This window comes from Meriones unguiculatus, chromosome 21 (assembly GCF_030254825.1).
Source record: "Meriones unguiculatus strain TT.TT164.6M chromosome 21, Bangor_MerUng_6.1, whole genome shotgun sequence".
Classification (NCBI taxonomy): Eukaryota; Metazoa; Chordata; class Mammalia; order Rodentia; family Muridae; genus Meriones; species Meriones unguiculatus.
The window spans coordinates 3,613,147-3,633,810 of record NC_083368.1 but is presented as its reverse complement, the minus strand read 5'-3'; the positions used below and the strand labels follow the sequence as shown (position 1 = coordinate 3,633,810).

The 20,664-nt window shown below is 40.3% G+C and overlaps 1 protein-coding gene across 1 annotated transcript; it reads left to right on the top strand.

Moving 5' to 3' along the window:
- Positions 1-2,704: 2,704 nt before the first annotated feature.
- LOC110541744 (olfactory receptor 4P4-like) lies at positions 2,705-20,267 on the top strand. The gene is given in 3 exon segments (XM_021628448.2): positions 2,705-2,890; positions 19,381-19,687; positions 19,690-20,267. Coding segments are annotated over 3 exon segments (1,071 nt in total).
- The last annotated feature ends 397 nt before the right edge of the window (positions 20,268-20,664 follow it).

Here is a 20,664-nt window from a genome sequence, read left to right as displayed (position 1 = left end):
TACTCAGCTATTAAAAACCAGGAAATCATGAAATTTTCAGGCAAATGGATGGAACTAGAAACATCTTGAGTGGGATAACCCATACCCATTAAGAAACACATGAATATATATAAATATATGTGCTCACTTATAATATGATATTAGCCAAATAATACAGGATAACCCTGCTACAATCCAAAGACCCAAAGAAGATAAGTAACAAAGAGGGCCCAAGGGAGGATTCTTGAATTCCATGTAGAAGCATAAATAGAATGGATGTAGAATGTAGAAGAAGAAAGGGAATTGGGGTTGGGGAAGAGGATATGAGAAGGAGAATGAGCGTGTGCATCAGATGTGAGGAAAGCAGGGTTGGGAGGTGAGAGAGCAGGGACAGAGAAGGGAAACCAATGGATAAGAACATCTCTAAGACAAGCTAGAGACTCATGACTGTGTAGGCTTCTGGGAGGTTAAGAGGGTGTCTCCAGGTGAGACTTCCTGCAGCAGTGGACATGAAGAGTGAGGGGTCCACCTTTTAGCCAGGTGAGACTTCCAGTGGAGGGAGGTAGACAGCAACCCACCTACAAAATCTTTGACCCCAAATCAACCCTGCCTACAGGATATACAGAAATAAAGATAGAGCAGAGAAAGAGTGAATGGCTAACCAATGATGACCCAGCCTGAGACCCAGCCCATAGGTAAAAAACAAGCCCTGACACTATTAATGATACTCTGCTATGTTTGCAGACAGGAGCCTAGGTAGCATGACTATCCTCTGAGAAGCTCTATGCAGCATCCGAGTAAAACAGATGCTAAGACCCACAGCCAAACATTAGGTGGACGTAGGGAAGTCTTATGGAAGAGTGTGGGGAAGGATAGAAGGTTCCCTGGTGGTGGGGGGCACAAAAAAACCCTCAAGAAGATAAACAGTATCAACTAACCTAGGCTTATAGGAGCATACAGAGACTGAAGAACAAGCCAAAGGGCAGGACTGGACCTAGGCCCATGACATATGTAACTAATTGACACCTTTGTCTTCAAGTGGGTTTTCTAGCAACAAGAGAAACATGTGTGGTATCTGACATGAACTCAGTTGCCTGATTTTGGATCACTTTACCCAAGCTGGGCTGTCTTTCCTGGACTTAAGAGAAGAGGATGTACTAAGTCCTGATGTGATTTGATGGACTGGGATAAGTTTGTTAGGGAGAGATCTTCTTTTCTGAAAAGAAGAGGAATGTCGACAGGAGGAAGAGGATGGGAAGATGGGACCAGGAGGAGAGGAAGGAGGAATCTGTGTTTGGGCTATAAACTAAATAAATGCATAAATTTATTAAAAACAACCTTCAACTGAAGTAAAACTATAAATCAAAGTTTAATCAAACAAAAACCTCAAGTAATAGTAACAGAGGAACGAGAAGAAATCCAACTCAAAGGTAGAGAAAACATTTTCAACAAAATTATACGAGAAAAGCTCCCCAACCTTAAGAGGTAGTAGGAGGAGAATATCAAGTTGCAAAAATCATACAGATCATGAAATAGACTGGACCAGAAAAGAAAGTCTCTGCCTCGCCCTGTCCCCCTACTCTCCTGCTCTCTGCCCCCCTACTCCCTGCCCCCTACCCCTTGCTTCCTGGCACATGATGATCAAAATACTATATGTACAGAAAAAGAAAAGAGTTTTAAAAGCTGCAAGGGAAAAGACCAAGTAAGATATTAAGGCAGACCTATAAGAATTACACTTGTCTTCTCAAAGGAGACTCTAAAAGCCAAAAGGGCCTGAATACATTCTACATACTCTAAGAGACCACAGATGTCAGATCAGACTATCATACAAAGAAGGACTTTTAATCATAGTACACAGAAAAAAAATAATTCCATGATAAAACCAAATTTAAGCAGCATGTATCTATAAATTGATCTCTACATGCTACATAAGGCATTAGAAAGAAAATTTCAACCAGAAGGGTTAATCACACTTAAGAAAACATAAGGAATAAATAATCCAAGACTAGAAATTCAAAAGTAGGTGGTGGAAAACCCACATCATAACAACACTGCTCACTGATAACTCTCCTTGTCACTAGTCTCAATTCCAAAACAAAACCAAGAAACAAAACAGAACAACAACAACCACAGCAACAATAGCTAACAGAATAGATTTAAAACCAGGTTCCATGCACTGGTGAAACACATTTTAACATCAAGGATAGATATCATGTTGGGGTAAAAGAATGGCAAAGGGAAACAGTCCCTGTTCCCCTTATTAGGGTACCCACTTGGATACTGAGCTACCAAGGGCTACATATGAGCAGAGGCTCTAGGTTGCATCCATACATGGTCCTTGTTTGGAGAAACAGTTTCATAAAAGAACCCTGTGCCCAGATATAGTTGGTACTTGTGGAACTCCTTGTCCTCTCCAGGTCATGTTAACTGTCCCCCCCCTTTGATTGCCTGAGCTCTGCCGAAGATTTGGTTATGAGTCTTAATATCTGCTTTGATACATTGCTAGGTAGAGTCTTTCAGAGGCCTTCTGTGGTAGGCTCCTGTCCTGTTACTTGTTTGCTCCTACATCCAATGTCTATCCCATTTGTCATTCTAAATGAGGATTGATCATTGTACCCTGGGTCCTCTTTCTTGTTTATCTTCTTTAGGTGTATAGATTTCAGTATGTTTATCCTATCTTATAGGTCTATATAAGTGAGTATATACTGTAAAACCTGCAGTCCCGATGCAGGAACTCCGGACTGCTCTCTCCCCAGAGAGACTCACAGACCGTGGTTTGATGCAAAAGCGAGAGGCAGTTTATTCCGATCGCGATGGGGGTCCCCACTCCAAAGCAGGAGACGACCCCAAACATACAAAGCACAGTGTTTTTATCTCAGCACCAGACAAACAACAACGACAAACAATAACGGTAGCAAGAGAGACAAGAGACAAACAACGGCCATGGTACTTACCTAGGAGCTCGAACTAAGTCCTCCGATAACCACTGTCCAGAGTCTCTCTCAGTGCCTCAGTGATCCGAGTCACAGCACCAAGATGCTAGGCCCAGCAGGAGCCTAATGGGCTCAGCAACAGCTTAACAACCAAAAGAAGCACTTAAAAGAGACTCTCAGAGATGGACTGCTGCAACTGCAAGAGGGTTATTTGACCATTGGCAGTGGTCCTGCTAGTCAACAAGGAGTTGCCCCAGAGACAAAGACCTTAGGTTTTTAAAAGACACAAGGCGGAAATCTCCTGGGGTTGCTATCTTGGCGATTCGGGATTGGGTGAGGTGTTTAACTTTTAAAATAATTGGTTGGTTCTGGGCACCCTTAGGTCCAGTCAGCCCTGCCGTAAATATCTGATCTCCAAGTCAGTTTGAAATTTCCTGCCATATGAGATATAGCCATAGTTAAAGGTGGGTTAGTGACTAATTCATCCCGTGTATGTTCTGAGGAGTGGGGGTTTCAGGCTTTGGAAGAAAGGTCAGGAGCTATGCAGGAGAAGGATTGGGGTCATTTGGCCCGGTTTCCAAACAAAGCTTATCTCACAGATGCCAGACGGTGATTCAATCTCTATTTAGTAGGGATCTCTGCTTGTTTTCTTCCTTATCTCTGCCCTCACAGATGGCTGATGTCAGGAATTTTATATTCCTCTGTTCTCTGGAGAAGCACTAAGAGGCTTTAATTAACATGGGTCTAAAACTTGAAAACATAAGTTATAAGGCAATTAGAAGAAACATAGGTTACAAAGTTAGTCTGATTCTTTCAATACCATGTGTGTCTTTCTGCTTTTGGGATACCTCACTCAAAATGTATTTTAAAATGTGTTAAAGTCATTTTACTCAATCAAAAATTAACAGAAAATATCTTATTAATTGCATGTATTAACTATGTCAGGCTATGTGATAGATTCCCACAAACCAGTGGCTTATAAAAATAGCACTTCTGAGTCCCAACCCCTTCTGGCACTGCCCTGAGAGCACCGTCATAAACTTGCCCTAGTGGAGGAGAAGGTCAGAGGGGAAGGACAGAGGCAGCCTGACACAGGACACAGCACCCCCTCTCCAGGTCACCCAGCGGCCCCTGGCAGAGAAACCTGAGTTCTGGATCTGAGGACACTCAACCATACCTAGTACTCTCTCGGAATCAGCAAACATAGGCTCTACCACCCAGGCTGCTTCTGGCAGAGAGATCTGGGCCCGGGATCTGGGATTGAGAACACTCAACTCAACTCTTTCCAGCACTATCACTGGACCAGTCAACATAACCCCTCCTGGAAGAGGGAGAGGACAGAGAGGAAGCACACAGGAAAGGTGGACACTGAGTCCTGCTGCCACAGTGCCACAGAGCTGACTGTTAGCATACCTGCGTATTTTACACAGCAGGACCAAATAAGAGAGTAGAGAGCAAGGGGAACCCCTGTGCATTCCAACTGGTCCTGCAAGAGAGTGAGTGAGCCTTCTAGGGAGAGTTTGCCCCAGACCCAGGGCCTCTCCACAGAAGCAACCAGACAAGATCACTGCCACCCATACCCCTAGTGTGGGCATCATAGGGATTCTTGGGATAGCAACCCCAATGTTGAAGCCTCTGCCTTGTGGGTCCACCAGTGTAATCCAGGCAAACAATCCCTGGATCTCAGATAGAACTGCATAATAGTGGCCTGCAATAGTCAGAGAATCCGCGCATGCACACTGCGCCCTCTAAAAGCACATATGAATAGCACCAGCGTCACAGTCCTTACTTAGACAAAACTGAAACCACAACGCACACTACCAAACTAGTGAACCTCTCTCATCTTCCGGAAAAAACAGTCCAGAAAACAGAAAGGGACGCTTATAGCCTGAACTACAAACTCGAGGAAAAAACAGTGAGGGTTATAAATAACCAGATGGCTAGAGGCAGACGTAAGAACACACCCAACAAAAATCAGGACATAATGACCTCACCAGCAACCCCACAAACCAATGGACACTTCAATTCACTAGATATACAATAAAACGACCTCAAAACTATGTTTCTCCAGCTAAAGATGAAATGAACAAAGCCCTCAGGGAAATAGCTCAAGAAATCGAGACAAACAAAGAGGAAACAAATAGAGCTCTCAGAGAAATGACCACGAAAATCGAGGCAAACAAAGAAGAAATGAACAAAGCCCTCAAAGTAAATGTCCACACAAATGAAGGCAAATAAAGAAGAAATAAACAAAGCTCTCATAGAAATACAGTCAATTATACCCAAAGAAGTAGAGGCACAATTAATGATACATAGAGAGGAAACGGACAAAAAAAATAGAAGCTGTCATTGAAAAGCAGAACTCCACATTCAAACAGATGAAGGAAATGGTGCAAGACATGAAAACAGAACCAGAATCAATAAATAAAACAAAAATAGAGAAAAACCAGGAGCTGGAGAACATAAAGAAAAGATCAGGAACTACAAAGGTAAGCATCACTAACAGAATACAAGAGATGGAATAAAGAATCTCAGGAGCAGAAGATACACTTGCGGAAATTGACAAGTCTCTCAAAGAAAAAAATAAAATCAGAAAAGTTCCAAACACAAAACATCCAAGAAATCAAGGACACCATGAAAAGACAAAATCTAAGAATAATAGGAGTAGAAGAAAAAGAAGACATCAGGCTCAAAGGTCCAGAAAATATTTTCAAGATAACTTTCCCAACTTAAAGAAGGAGATGTCCATAAACATACAAGAGGCCTACAGAACACTAAGTAGATTAGACCAGAAAAGAAATTCTTCATGTCACATCATAGTCAAAACACTGAACCTACAGAACAAAGAAAAAAAGTCTAAAAGCAGTGCTCAGAGGAAAATTTATAGCAATAAGTGCTATAAATTTTAAGAAGAAATTTGCAACATCACATACAAACACCTTACTGGCCCAACTGAAAACCCTAGAAAAAAAAGAAGCAGATACACCCAAGAGGAGCAGACAGCTGGAAATAATGAAACTCAGGGCTGAAATCAATCAATTAGAAACAAATAAAACTATTCAAAGGAACAATGAAACAAAAAGCTGGTTCTTTGAGAAAATCAACAAGATAGACAAACCCTTAGCCAAACTAACTAAAAAGCAGAGAGAATCTATCCAAATCAGCAAAATAGAAATGAAAAGGTGTACCACAATAACTACAGACACTGAGGAAATTCAAACAATCATTAGGTCATACTACAAAAGCCTGTGTGCCACAAAATTTGAAAACCTAAATGAAATGGACAGTTTTCTTGATAGATTCCATCTTCCAACATTAAGTCAAGATCAGGTAGAAAGACTGAATAGCCGTATATCCCCCAAGGAAATTGAAGCAGTCATTCACAGTTTCCCCTCCAAAAAAGCCCTGGGCCAGATGGTTTCAGCACAGAATTCTACCAGACCTTCGAAGAAGTGCTAACACCAATTCTCCACAAACTATTCCACAAAAGAGAAACAAAAGTAACATTACCAAACTCATTCTATGAAGCTACAGTCACCCTGATACCTAAACCACACAAAGACCCAACAAAAAAGAGAACTTCAGACCTATCTCTCTTATGAACATTGACGCAAAAATACTCAATAAAATACTTGCAAACCAAATCCAAGAACACATCAAAGGTATCATCCACTATGACCAAATAGGCTTCATCCCAGGCATGCAAGGGTGGTTAAACATACGGAAATCCACCAATGCAATCTACCACATAAACAAACTGAAGGAGAAAAACCACATGATCATCTCCTTAGATACATAAAAAGCATTTGACAAATCCCACTGAAATCAGGGACAAGACAAGGCTACCCACTCTCTCTATACCTCTTCAACATAGTACTTGAAGTCCTAGCTACAGAAATAAGACAACTAAAGAATATCAAGGGGATACAAATCGGAAAGGAAGAGGTCAAAGTGTCACTATTAGCAGATGATATGATAGCATATATGAGTGACCCCAAAAATTCAACCAGAGAACTCCTCTAGCTGATAAACACATTCAGCAAAGTGGCAGGATACAAAATCAACTCAAAATAATCAGTTGCCCTCCTGTATACCAAAGACAAAAGGGCCAAGAAAGAAATTAGGGAAACAACACCGTTCACAATAGCCACTAATAACATAAAGTATCTTGGAGTGACTCTAACCAAGCAAGTGAAAGACTTGTTTGAGAAAAACTTCAAGTCTCTGAAGAAAGAAGTAGAAGAAGATATCAGAAGATGGAAAGATCTCCTGTGCTCATGGATTGGTAGGATTAACATTGCAAAAATGGCCATCCTGCCAAAAGCAATCTACAGATTCATTGCAATTCCAATCGAAATACCAACTCAATTCTTTTTTTCTTAATTTTTTAAATTTAAATTTATTTTTATTTTATTAATTACACTTTATTAATTTTGTATCCCCCCATAAGCCTCTCCCTCCTCCCCTACCGATCCCACCCTCCCTCCCATTTCTGCATGCATGCCCCTCCCCAAGTCCACTGATAAGGGAGGTTCTCCTCTCCTTTCTGATCTTAGTCTATCAGTTCACGTCAAAAGTAGCTGAAGTGTCCTCTTCTGTGGCCTGGTAGGGCTGCTCCCCCATCAGGGGGAGGTGATCAAGAGCAGGCCAATCAGATTATGTCAGAGGCAGTCCCTCTTCCCATTACTAGGTAACCCACTTGGAAATTGACCTGCCACAGGCTACATCTGTGCAGGGGTTCTAGGTTATCTCCATGAATACTCCTTGGTTGGAGTATGAGTCTCTGGGAAGTTCCCTGTGTTCAAATTTTCTTGTTCTGTTGCTCTCTTTGTGGAGACCCTGTCCTTTCCAGCTCTTACTATTTCCCACTTCTTACGTAAAATTTCATTCACTCTGCCCGAGAGTTGGCCATCAAGCTCAGCATCTGCTTTGATAGTCTGTAGGGCAGAGGCTTTCAGAGGCCCTCTGTGGTATGTTCCTAGTTTGTTTCTTGATTTCTTCTTCTGGCTTTCAGAGGCCCTCTGTAGCAGGTTTCTAGGTTGTTTCCTATTTTCTTCTTCTTCTGATGTCCCTCCTCTTTGCCTTTCAGGTGGGGATAGAACATTTTAGTTAGGGTCCTCTCTCTTGCTTGGTTTCTTTAGATGCATAAATTTTGGTGGGTTTGTCCTACCTTGTATGTCTATATGAGTGAGTATATACCGTGTGTGTCTTCTTGCTTCTGGGACAACTCACTCAGGATGATCCTTTCCAGGTCCCACCATTTACCTGCAAATTTCATAATTTCCTTATTTTTCATTTCTGAGTAGTATTCCATTGTATAGATGTACCACAATTTCTGCATCCATTCTTCAGTTGAAGGGCATCTGGGTTGTTTCCAGCTTCTGGCTATAACAAATAAAGCTGCTACAAACATGGTTGAGCAAATGTCCTTTTTGTGTACTTGAGCCTCTTTTGCATATATGCCTAGGAGTGGTATGGCTGGATCTTGAGGAAGCACTATTCCTAGTTGTCTGAGAAAGCGCCAGATTGCATTCCAGAGTGGTTGTACAAGTTTACACTCCCACCAGCAGTGGAGAAGGGTTCCCTTTTCTCCACAACCTCTCCAGCAGGTGTTGTCACTTGAGTTTTTCATCTTGGCCATTCTGATGGGTGTAAGGTGAAATCTCAGGGTTGTTTTGATTTGCATTTCCCTAATGGCTAATGAGGTTGAGCATTTCTTTAAGTGCTTCTCTGCCATTCGATATTCCTCTACAGCGAATTCTCTGTTTAGCTCTGTTCCCATTTGTTAATTGGATTACTTGGTTTGTTGCTTTTCAGCTTGTTTGGTTCTTTATATATACTGGATATGAGTCCTCTGTCAGATAAAGGGTTGGTGAAGATTCTTTCCCAATCTGTAGGCAGTCGTTTTGTTTTGATGATGGTGTCCTTTGCTTTACAGAAGCTTTTCAGCTTCAGGAGGTCCCATTTATTGATTGTTGCTCTTAGAGCCTGTGCTGTCAGTGTTCTGTTCAGGAAGTTTTCTCCTGTACCAATGAGTTCTAGGGTATTCCCCACTTTTTTTTCTAGCTGATTTAATGTGTCAGGTTTTATGTTGAGGTCTTTGATCCACTTGGACTTCAGTTTTGTACAGGGTGATAAGTATGGATCTATTTGCATTTTTCTACATGTAGACATCCAGTTGGACCAGTACCATTTGTTGAAGATGCTATCTTTTGTCCATTGTATGGTTTTGGCATCTTTGTCAAAGATCAGGTGTCCATAAGTGTGTGGGTTTATTTCTGGGTCCTCTGTTCGGTTCCATTGATCCACCATTCTGTTTCTATGCCAGTACCATGCAGTTTTTAAAACTGTTGCTGTATAGTACAACTTAAGATCAGGGATGGAGATACCTCCAGAAGATCTTTTATTGTAGAGGATTGTTTTAGCAATTCTGGGTTTCTTGTTATTCCATATGAAGTTGAGAATTTTTCTTTCCAGGTCTGTAAAGAATTGTGTTGGTAATTTGATGGGAATTGCGTTGAATCTGTAGGTTGCTTTTGGAAAATGGCCATTTTTACTATGTTAATCCTGCCAAGCCATGAGCATGGGAGATCTTCCCATCTTCTCATATCTTCTTCTAATTCTTTCTTCAGAGACTTGAAATTTTTTTCATACAAGGCTTTGACTTCCTTGGTTAGGGTTACTCCGAGGTACCTTATGTCATTTGTGGCTATTGTGAAGGGTGTTATTTCCCTAATTTCTTTCTCAGCCCTTTTGTCTTTTGTATACAGGAGGGCTACTGATTTTTTTGAGTTAATTTTGTATTCGGCTACTTTGCTGAAGGTACTTATCAGCTGTAGGAGTTCCGTGGTAGAGTTTTTGGGGTCACTCACATATACTATCATATCATCTGCAAATAGTGATAATTTGATTTCTTCCTTTCCAATTTGTATCCCCTTGATCTCCTTCAACGGACTTGTTGCTCTATCAAGGACTTCCAGCACTATGTTGAAGAGATATGGAGAGAGTGGTCAGCCTTGTCTTGTCCCTGATTTCAGTGGGATTGCTTTAAGTTTCTCTCCCTTCAGTTTGATGTTGGCTATAGGTTTGCTGTATATCGCCTTTACTATGTTTAGATATGTGCCTTGTATCCCTGATCTCTCCAATACTTTAAACATGAATGGATGTTGGATTCTGTCAAATGCTTTTTCAGCATCTAGGGAGAATATCATGTGTTTTTTTTCTCTCAGTTTGTTAAAATGGTGGATCACATTAATGGATTTCTGTATATTGAACCAACCGTGCATACCTGGGATGAAGCCTACTTGGTCATGGTGGGTGATATCTTTGATCTGTTCTTGTATTCGGTTTGCAAGTATTTTGTTGAGTATTTTTGCATCAATGTTCATAAGGGAGATTGGCCTGAAGTTCTCTTTTTTTGTTGGGTCTTTGTGAGGTTTAGGTACCAAGGTGACTGTGGCTTCATAGAATGAGTTTGGTAGTGTTCCTTCTGTTTCTATTTTGTGGAATAGTTTGAAGAGAACTGGAGTTAGCTCTTTTTTGAATGTCTGGTAGAATTCTGCGCTGAAACCATCAGGTCCTGAGCTTTTTTTGGATGGGAGACTTTCAATGACTGCTTCTATTTCCTTGCGGTTAGCTTTGGTAAGTGGAATCCATCAAGAAAATTGTCCATTTCATTTAAATTTTCAAATTTTGTTGCCTATAGACTTTTGAAGTAAGTCATAATTATTGTTTGAATTTCCTCTGTGTCTGTAGTTATGTCCCCCTTTTCATTTCTGATTTTCTTGATTTGAGTCGCGTCTCTCTGCCTTTTAGTTAGCTTGGCCAAGGGTTTGTAGATCTTGTTGATTTTCTCAAAGAACCAGGTCTTGGTTTCATTGATTCTTTGAATAGTTTTATTTGTTTCTAATTGATTGATTTCAGCCCTGAGTTTGATTATTTCCAGCTGTCTACTCTTTTTTGGTGTGTCTGCTTCTTCTTTTTCTAGGGTTTTTAAGTGAGCCATTAAGTTGCTTGAATGTGCTGTCTCAAATTTCTTCTTGAAGGCAATTAGTGCTATGAACTTTCCTCTTAGCACTGCCTTCATTGTGTCCCTCAAGTTTGGGTATGTTGTGTCTTAATTTTCATTGAGTTCTAGGAAGATTTTAATTTCTTTCTTTATTTCTTCCCTGACCCAGCTGTCTTTTAGTAGCAAGTTGTTCAGTTTCCATGTATGTATAGGTTTTTGCTATTTCTGTTGTTATTGAGGTCCAGCTTTATTCCATGGTGATCAGACAGGATACAAGGGAGTATTTCAATCTTCTTGTATCTGTTGAGGCTTGCTTTGTGACCAACTATGTGGTCTATTTTGTAGAAGGTTCCATGAGGTGCTGAGAAGAAGGTAAATTCTTTTGTGTTTGGGTGTAAGGTTCTGTAAATGTCTGTTAGGTCCATTTGATTCATGACCTCTGTTAGAGATATTGTTTCTTTGTTTAATTTCTGTTTTGTTGACCTGTCCTTTGTTGAGAGTGGGGTGTTGACGTCTCCCACTATTAGTGTGTGGGGATCTATGTGTGGTTTAAGTTTTATCAATGTTTCTTTCAGAAATGTGGGTGCTCTTGTATTTGGGGCATAGATGTTCAGGATTGTGATGTCTTCTTGGTGGATTTTTCCCTTGATGAGTATGAAGTGTCCTTCCCCATCTCTTTTGATTACTTTTGGTTGAAAGACTATTTTATCAGATATTAGAATGGCTACTCCTGTTTGCTTCTTGTGTCCATTTGCTTTAAAAGCCGTCTTCCATCCCTTTACCCTCAGGTAATGTCTATCTTTGTGACTTAGGTGTGTTTCTTGTATACAACAGATTGCTGGGTTTTGTTTATGCATCCATTCTGTTAGTCTGTGTCTTTTTATTGGAGAATTAAGTCCATTGATATTGAGAGAGATTAATGACCAGTGGCTGTTAGATCCTTTGAATTTGATGTTGGCTGTGGTCATACGGTTGTGTGCTTGGTTGCTTTTTGTTTTACTGTAGTAAGGTTATTTATTTCCTGTGTTTTCTTGAATGTAGCTAACTTTCTTGGGTTGTATTTTCCCTTCCAGTGTCTTCTGTAATGCTGGATTTGTTTGTAGGTATTGTTGAAATTTGTTTTTGTCATTGAATATCTTGTTTTCTCCTTCTATGAGGACTAAGAGTTTTGCTGGGTATAGTAGCCTGGGCTGACATCTGTGTTCTCTTAGGATCTGCATGATATCCGTCCAGGCCCTTCTGGCTTTCATAGTCTCTGTTGAAAAGTCAGGTGTGATTCTAATGGGTTTGCCATTATATGTTACTTGGCCTTTTTCTCTTGCAGCTTTTAGTATTTTTTTCTTTCTTCTGTATACTTACAGTTTTGATTATTATGTGGCGGGAGTATTTTCTTTTCTGGTCTAATTTATTGGGTGTTCTATAGGCCTCTTATATTCTTATTGGCCTCTCCTTTCCATTGGGGAAATTTTCTTCAATGATTTTGTTGAAAATATTTTCTGGGCTTTGGTGCACGGAGTCTTCTTTTTCCTCTATTCCTATTATTCTTAGCTTTTGTCTTTTTATGTTGTCTTGAATTTCTTGGACGGTCTGTGCCAGTAATTTTTTAGATTTAACATTTTCTTTGACAGATACATATATTTCTTCCAATGTATCTTCCATACCTGAGATTCTTTCTTCCATTTCTTGTAGCCTATTGGTTATGCTAACCTCTGTAGTTCCTGCTTTCTTCCCTAAGTTCTTTCTCTCCACAATTTCTTCCATTTGTGTGTTTTTTTTTTAATTGTTCCAATTCTTTCTTCAGGTCTTGAGCTATTTTATTGGTTTCCTTCACCTGTCTGACTGTATTTTCATGTTTTTTCGTCAATTCCTTCAGCTGTTTGTTTGAACAATCCACTGTTTCTTTTATTTCATTCAGTGATTTAAGCATTTCCTCTCTAAAGGCCACAGACTGTTTGGCTGCAGCTTCCTCTATTTCTTTTCGTATTTTATTTGTTTCCTCTGTTATCTTCTTCATGAGCATAGATGTTAGGTCATCTCCTTGAATTTCACTTATGCTGGGGTGTCTAAGTCTATTTGTCCCTGGATAACTGGGTTCTGGAGATTCCATATTGCTCTGGCTTTTGTTGGTTGAGCTTTTACACTGTCCTCTACCCATTGGGCTATCTTAGTTGTTTGATGTTAGTTTCTGGTTGTTCCTAGACTCTTGTAGTGGAGAGAATCCCTTTGGCAGGAAGATGGTTTTTCCTGAAGGAAGCCTTCTCAGCTTTTTGGGTACAGTCACTGGATGGCTGGTGTTTTTCAGGAGTTGCTACAGCTCACCTCAGGCTTAGAGATCTGGGTGGTAACTTTGGTCCTGATTAGTCAAGAGGGCTCTCCTCTCACTGGGAGAAGTCCTGGAGACAGCTGCCCTCCTTCTGGATTTCTTTTTTTTTTTTAACATTTATTTATTCATTATTTATACAGCACCCTGCCTGCATAGGTGCCTGTGCACCAGATCTCCTTATAGATGGCTGTGAGTCACCATGTAGTTGCTGGGAATTGAACTCAGGACCTTTGGAAGAACAACCAGTGTTTTTAACCTCTAAGCCATCTCTCTAGCTCCTTCTGGGTTTCTTGCTGTAAATTCAGTGATCAGTTGCTGTAACGTGTGTGTCCCATGGTTTGTTCAGTTTTGTTAGGGATAACTGGTTTTCCCTTGGAGCAGTATCTGGGGGTTGATCTCAGGGTTCCCGGTCTTTTGTAGGTCTGAGGTTGCGGCTCTGTGCCCCAGAACCCAAGAAGTAATCTGTGGCAGGTGAGTACTGCTGTCCTGGTAACAGCAGGCTATCTGGGGCACAGCAGTTCCCTGGGTTGGGCCAGTCTGTGGGACCTTTTCCGGGGATATACTGGGTTGCTTAAGTCTGTCCCCTTTGCTTCGTTCCTTGTTCCTTGTAAGGGTTTATCCAGACAGTGACTCTAAGACTCTGGTGTCTTGGGGCACACAGTTCTATCTGTAAGGAGTAGTTGGTACAATGCAGGCCTCTGGGCTGGCAGAGTGTGAGCCTGCCTGCTAGTCTGCGGGAGCTGGGTTCCCAACATCTCTGCTCCCTGCTTGGGCCCAGATCTGTGATGGCTGGGCGTACTTACCTGTTTGTGATCTGGGGTCTGCAAGACTTTAGGTGACCCCAGCAGCATGGTTTCTTCCTTCCCTATGGGGCCCTCTCTGGACAGGGGTTCCTAGTCTCTGTTGCACTGGGGCACACAGCTTGTCTGTACTGGTGAGCTGGGCGTGCAGCCGCTCAGGTGACCCAAGTGGCCTGGTTTCTTCCTTCCCTGTGGGGCCCTCTCCGGACAGGGATTCCCAGTCTCTTTTGCACTGGGGTGCGCAGCTCTTCTGTACTGGTGAGCGGTGAGCTGAGCATGCAGCTCTCCGGGCAGTTGGAACTCAGTTGTCATGGTGGCGGGTGCCTGGGGTCCGCGAGACCTTCCAGGGAAAGACTGGGTGACCAGTCATCAGTCTCGCAACTTTCCTTCCCCATGGGGTTTTCTTGCGGCTGGGACTCCCAGTCTCAGGCACCCTTGTGCCCACCGATCAGCCTGGGAAAGTGATCGGGACACGCAGGCTTGTGGCTCCAGCCAGGAGACCCAAAGCCAGCGTTACCCGGGATTTCTTCCGGGTTCTGGCTGGGTAGCCGTGAGTGGACCCGACCGATTCCCACTCAGTGGGAGCCTCCCCTCACCTGGGAAACACCATTGCTGTAGTTTTAGGGCCCAGAGTTCAGTCTCCTGGTCGCTTCACAGAGAGTGCTGTCCTGCTTCTCAGACACAGTGCTCTCCCGGTGCCGCCATCTTGGCTCCCCCCCTGGTGTTTGTTTCTTGAGGCCAGTTTTTAATTCTTTATATATTTAGATATTAGCCCTCTATCAGATATGAAGTTGGCAAAAAGCTTTTCCCATTCTGTAGTCTTCCACTTTGTCTAAATGACAGTGTCCATTGTTTTACAGAATCTTTTAAGTTTCATGAATTCTCATTTATTAATTGAATCAAAGCCTGTGTTAGAAGTATTCTATTCAGGAAGTATTTTCCTCTTCCAAAAAGTTGAAGGCTGTTCTTCACTTTCTCTTCTATCAGGTTTAGTTTATATGGTTTTATGCTGAGCCTTGATCCATTTGAAATTGAGTTTATTTTATTTTTGTATAGATTGATAATAATGAATTTATTTGCTTTCTTCTAAATGTAGTCACCCATTATTTAAGATTTTTATTGTATTACTTTTTCATATTAAATTTTTGCAAGCTTTTATTCATCTATCCATTTATTTTTATTAATGTAAGCTAATTTTTATTTTATTCTCAAAATTTTAAGGAAATACTACAATTACTTTTTATTGTTATATCTCATCATTGGGAGCACTTTCGTGTCAGGCCCTGGGTTCTTTTATTGTGTATCTAGTTTGATGTACACATTTATAGTGCTAGGAGTGTTTTAAGCCTGACTTTAACACCTCTCCCAAATAATACACTAATCCTAGAACATTACATTTTTCTATATATCTTAATTCCATTATATTGGAGAACAATATTTATATTTTAAATTATAGGCAATAGAAATGACATGTAAGCCTATTTTAAATAAAGTGAAATTAGAGTGGGTTGTGGATGATACACTAACTTTTGTATGCAAAATATCCATAATTGTTTGTAGACTTAGGCATCTTCTGTGTATCTGTTTTAGACAATTATAGTAAAGTCTGTATATAAATGAGTTACACAGCGTCCATTCTTCTTCATACTCGAATAGAAATGTATTGGCACACAGAAGGCAGCAAGGTACCTTTGTGTATCAGAGCACTTGCCTGGCACATGCAATGTCCTGGGTTCCACGTCCAGAATTGTAAAAGTAAATACATAGGACACACTTGATCAAGCAGCATCTCCACAGAGAACATACTAAAAACTGTTGTGTGTGAACTGCTAAAGGCAAGTGTTCACCGTGAGGATGTCTGTAGTCCACCGTGAGGATGTCTGTAGTTCACCGTGAGGATGTCTGTAGTCCACCGTGAGGATGTCTGTAGTTCACCGTGAGGATGTCTGTAGTTTTCTTCTCTTATACAAAAAGAGGAAAAAACCTCAACTTGCATAATCAACAAATTGTCCATCAGCCCTTGAAATTTTGTCATGGATGAGAAACATGTTTTTTACCAACATTTATGACTTTGTTGCAGAATTACTGTGATATCTTGGGTCTCAAAAGTACTAACTGGTGAGTTGGTAACTTTCGCATATGTAAATGACTAATTTTCTTAAATTCTGTCTGCAGAGGAAATTAAAATTTACCTTTAAGAAATACTTTGTCTAAAGGTCTTGCTTAATAGTTGAATTTGAAATGCTTTGAAATAAATTTGTTCTATAAAGGAGCTTGTTTTAAAAACTATGTTATTTGTATCCAAAATGATTTCTCTCTAGAATGGACATTCTCTTATAATTGTTGGTTTGGTAGTTTGATAGCCAGGTGGTGTTTTTTAAATTTGTTTTTTTTTTTCCCTCATGTATAAGTTTTGTTAAGTAGAAAGTAGAATATAAGATTTGCTATTTGTACTAAAGCTTTCAAGTGAGAAAATGCAAGAAAATAATTTAAGCAGTTACAGAACTAACTCCTTGACAGGAAAACAGATGTGATTATAAAACAAAATAACATATTTTTAAAAAGTAGGATATGAGTAAATAATTTCATAGCTATTACTTCTATTCTATTCTTTCTATTATAGCTATTACTCTGTGATGTTGAAAGTAACTTTTATTCTCTTGTTAATTATCTGTAAAGAAATATTTCTTAATGAACATTAATTCTAATTCCTTCATTTTGTAAACCAAGAATGTAAAGTCCTGAATTAAAAAAGTGATTATTAAAAGTTGGACTCAAATATCAGTATCTGAGAATGTATTTCAATAGTCATTCTTTTTTTTTCTTTTTTTAATTATTATTGTTTTTACACGTTATTCACTTTGTATCTCCCCATAAGCCCCTCCCTCCTTCCCTGCAGATCCCACCTTCCCTCCCCCTTCTTCATGCATGCCCCTCCCCAAGTCCAATGATAGGGGAGGTCCTCCTCTCCTTCCTTCTAATCTTAGTCTATCAGATCACATCTGGAGTGGCTGCATTGTCATCTTCTGTGGCCTAGTAAGACTACTCTCCCCTCAGGGGGAGGTGATCAAAGAGCAGGCCTATCAGATTGTGTTGGAGGCAGTCCCTCTTCCCATTACTATGTAACCCACTTAGACAATAAACTGCCATGGATTACATCTGTGCAGGGGTTCTAGATTATCCCCATGCCTGGTACTTGGTTGGAGTATGGGTCTCTGGAAAGACCCCTGTGTTCAACTCTTCTAGTTCTGTTGCTCTCCTTGTGGGGTTCCTGTCCTCTCCATAACCTACTATTTCCAACTTCTTACATAAGATTCCATGCACTCTGTCCAACAGTTGGTCATAAAGTCTCAGCGTCTGCTTTGATAGTCTTCAGGGCAGAGCCTTTCAGAGGCCCTCTGTGGTAGGTTCCTAGGTTGTTTCCTTCTTTCTTCTTCTTCTGATGTCCATCCTCTTTGCCTTTCGGGATGGGGATTGAGCGTTTTAGTCAGGGTCCTCTCTCTTGATTAGTTTCTTTAGATGGACAGATTTTAGGTTTATCCTATAATACATGAGTGAGTATATACCTTGTGTGTCTTTCTGCTTCTAGGACAGCTCACTCAGGATGATCCTTTCCACGTCCCACCATTTACCTGCAAATTGCATGATTTCCTTATTTTTCATTGCAGAGTAATGCTCCATTGTGTAGATGTACCACAATTTCTGCATCCACTCTTCAGTTGAGGGGCATCTGGGTTGTTTCCAGCTTCTGGTTATTACAGATAAGGCTGATACAAACATGGTTGAGCAAATGTCGTTTTTATGTACTTGAGCCTCTTTTGGATATATGCCTAGGAGTGGTATGGCTGGATCTTGAGGAAGCACTATTCCTAGTTGTCTGAAAAAGCGCCAAATTGATTTCCAGAGTGGTTGTACAAGTTTACATTCCCACCAGCAGTGGAGGAGGGTTCCCCTTTCTCCACAACCACTGCAACATCTATTGTCACTTGAGTTTTTCATCTTGGTCATTCTGATGGGTGTAAGGTGAAATCTCAGGGTTGTTTTGATTTGCATTTCCCTAATGGCTAATGAGGTTGAGAATTTCAAGTGTTTCTCTGCCATTCGATTAGAAACAAATAAAACAATTCAAAGAATCAATGAAACCAAGAGCTAGTTCTTTGAGAAAATCAACAAGATCGACAAACCCTTAGCCAAGCTAACTAAAAGGCAGAGAGACACCACCCAAATCAACAAAATCAGAAATGAAAAGGGGGACATAACTACAGACACTGAGGAAATCCAAACAATCATTAGGACTTACTTCAAAAGTCTATATGCCACAAAATTTGAAAATCTAAATGAAATGGACAATTTTCTTGATTGATTTGACTTACTAAAGCTGAATTAGGACCAGGTAAATCAATTAAATAGTCCTATATCCCCCAAGGAAATAGAAGCGGTCATCAAACTCTCCCATCCAAAAAAAGCCCAGGACCAGATGGCTTCAGCGCAGAATTCTACCAGACCTTCAAAGAAGAGCTAACTCCAATTCTAGTCAAACTATTCCACAAAATAGAAACAAAAGGAACATTACCAAACTCATTCTATGAAGCCACAATCACCTTGGTACCTAAACCTCACAAAGACTCAACAAAAAAAAGAGAATTTCAGGCCAATCTCCCTTATGAACATTGATGCAAAAATACTCAACAAAATACTTGCAAACCGAATACAAGAACACATCAAAGATATCATGTACCATGACCAAGTAGGCTTCATCCCAGGTATGCATGGGTGGTTCAATATCCAGAAATCCATTAATGTGATCCACCATATATTACCAAACTGAAAGAAAAAAAACACATGATAATCTCCCTCGATGCTGAAAAAGCATTTGACAAAATCCATTCATGTTCAAAGTATTGGAGAGGTCAGGGATACAAGGCACATATCTAAACATAGTAAAGGCGATATACAGCAAGCCTATAGCCAACATCAAACTGAATGGAGAGAAACTTAAAGCAATCCCACTGAAATCAGGGACAAGACAAAGCTGCCCACTCAATCCATATCTCTTCAACACAGTGCTGGAAGTCCTTGCTAGAGCAATAAGACAGTTGAAGGAGATCAAGGAGATACAGATTGGAAAGGAAGAAATCAAATTATCACTATTTGCAGATGATATGATAGCATACATGAGTGACCCCAAAAACTCTACCAGGGAACTCCTACAGCTGATAAATACCTTCAGCAAAGTGGCCAGATACAAAATTAACTCAAAAAAATGAGTAGCTCTCCTGTATACAAGTGACAAAAGGGCTGAGAATTAAATTAGGGAAACAACACCCTCCACAATAGCTGTCCCCAAATAAGAATATTGAGGTCCTCTGCTTTGTTTTCTTTTTCTTTTGCTACATTGCTATTTGGTTGGGCAATGAACTCATAATGGTTTCTATAACATGCACACAGCTCATTGACCAACCCATGTATTTCTTCCTCAACTATCTCTCACTCTCTGACCTCTGCTACACATCCACGGTGACCCCTAAATTAATGACTGACTTACTGGCAGAAAGAAAAGTCATTTCATATAATAATTGCACGACACAGCTCTTCACAACTCACTTATTTGGAGGAATTGAAATCTTTAGTCTCACAGGGATGGCTATGACCGGTATGTGTCTCTCTGCAGACCCCTGCATTACAACGTCATCATGAGCAGGCATAGGTGTAATATAATCATCCTGACTTGTTGTACTGGGGGATCTGTGCACTCAGCCAGGCAGGTTCTTCTCACTGTCTTCTTACCATTTTGTGGCCCAAATGAGATAGATCATTATTTCTGTGATAGATTATTCTTTGTGAAACTGGGTTGTTCCGATACACACATAATAGGACTCTTAGTTATTGCCAACTATGGCCTAATTGCTTTGGTGACTTTTGTTGTTTTGATGCTGTCTTATTTTTTCATATTATATACTATAAGGCTGTACTCTGCAGAAAGCCAGAGCAAAGCTCTTTCTACTTGGAGTTCCCACTTAATGGTTGTAGTCCTGTTTTTTGCACCTGCGCTATTCATTTACATCAGACCAGCCACCACATTCCCAGAAGACAAAGTATTTGCTCTTTTCTACACCATCATAGCTCCCATGTTCAACCCTCTGATCTATACACTGAGAAACACAGAGATGAAGAATGCACTACAGAAAGTTTGGAGTTATCGAGTGCTTCTAAAACGGAGGTAAATATCTGAACTGTTTCTGCTCTCCATGACTAGTTATAAGAGTCAATACATCTAAGATCCTCCAGTCATTTCTTTTGTTCTTTGGAAATGTAAGTGTACAGATGGATATCTGCTCTCTTGAATTATGTTTCTACATGGAGCCTTCATCAATATACTGAGCATTATTCTCACGTTAAGTCCTCTTGTAAGTTACTTAATCATCAGGACTGTACTCTGTCAGTGAAATAAGCTTCTTTTTAATATAATATAATAAATATAATAATATAATATATTTTAATGATTCTTAAATAATTTCATAGAACGTATCTTCACTGTGTCCAAATTTTTCTCTCAAATTCAAAGACCAAATCCCTGGCCTTCTTCCCCATTTATATTTTTTGATTGTTTGTTTGTTTTAA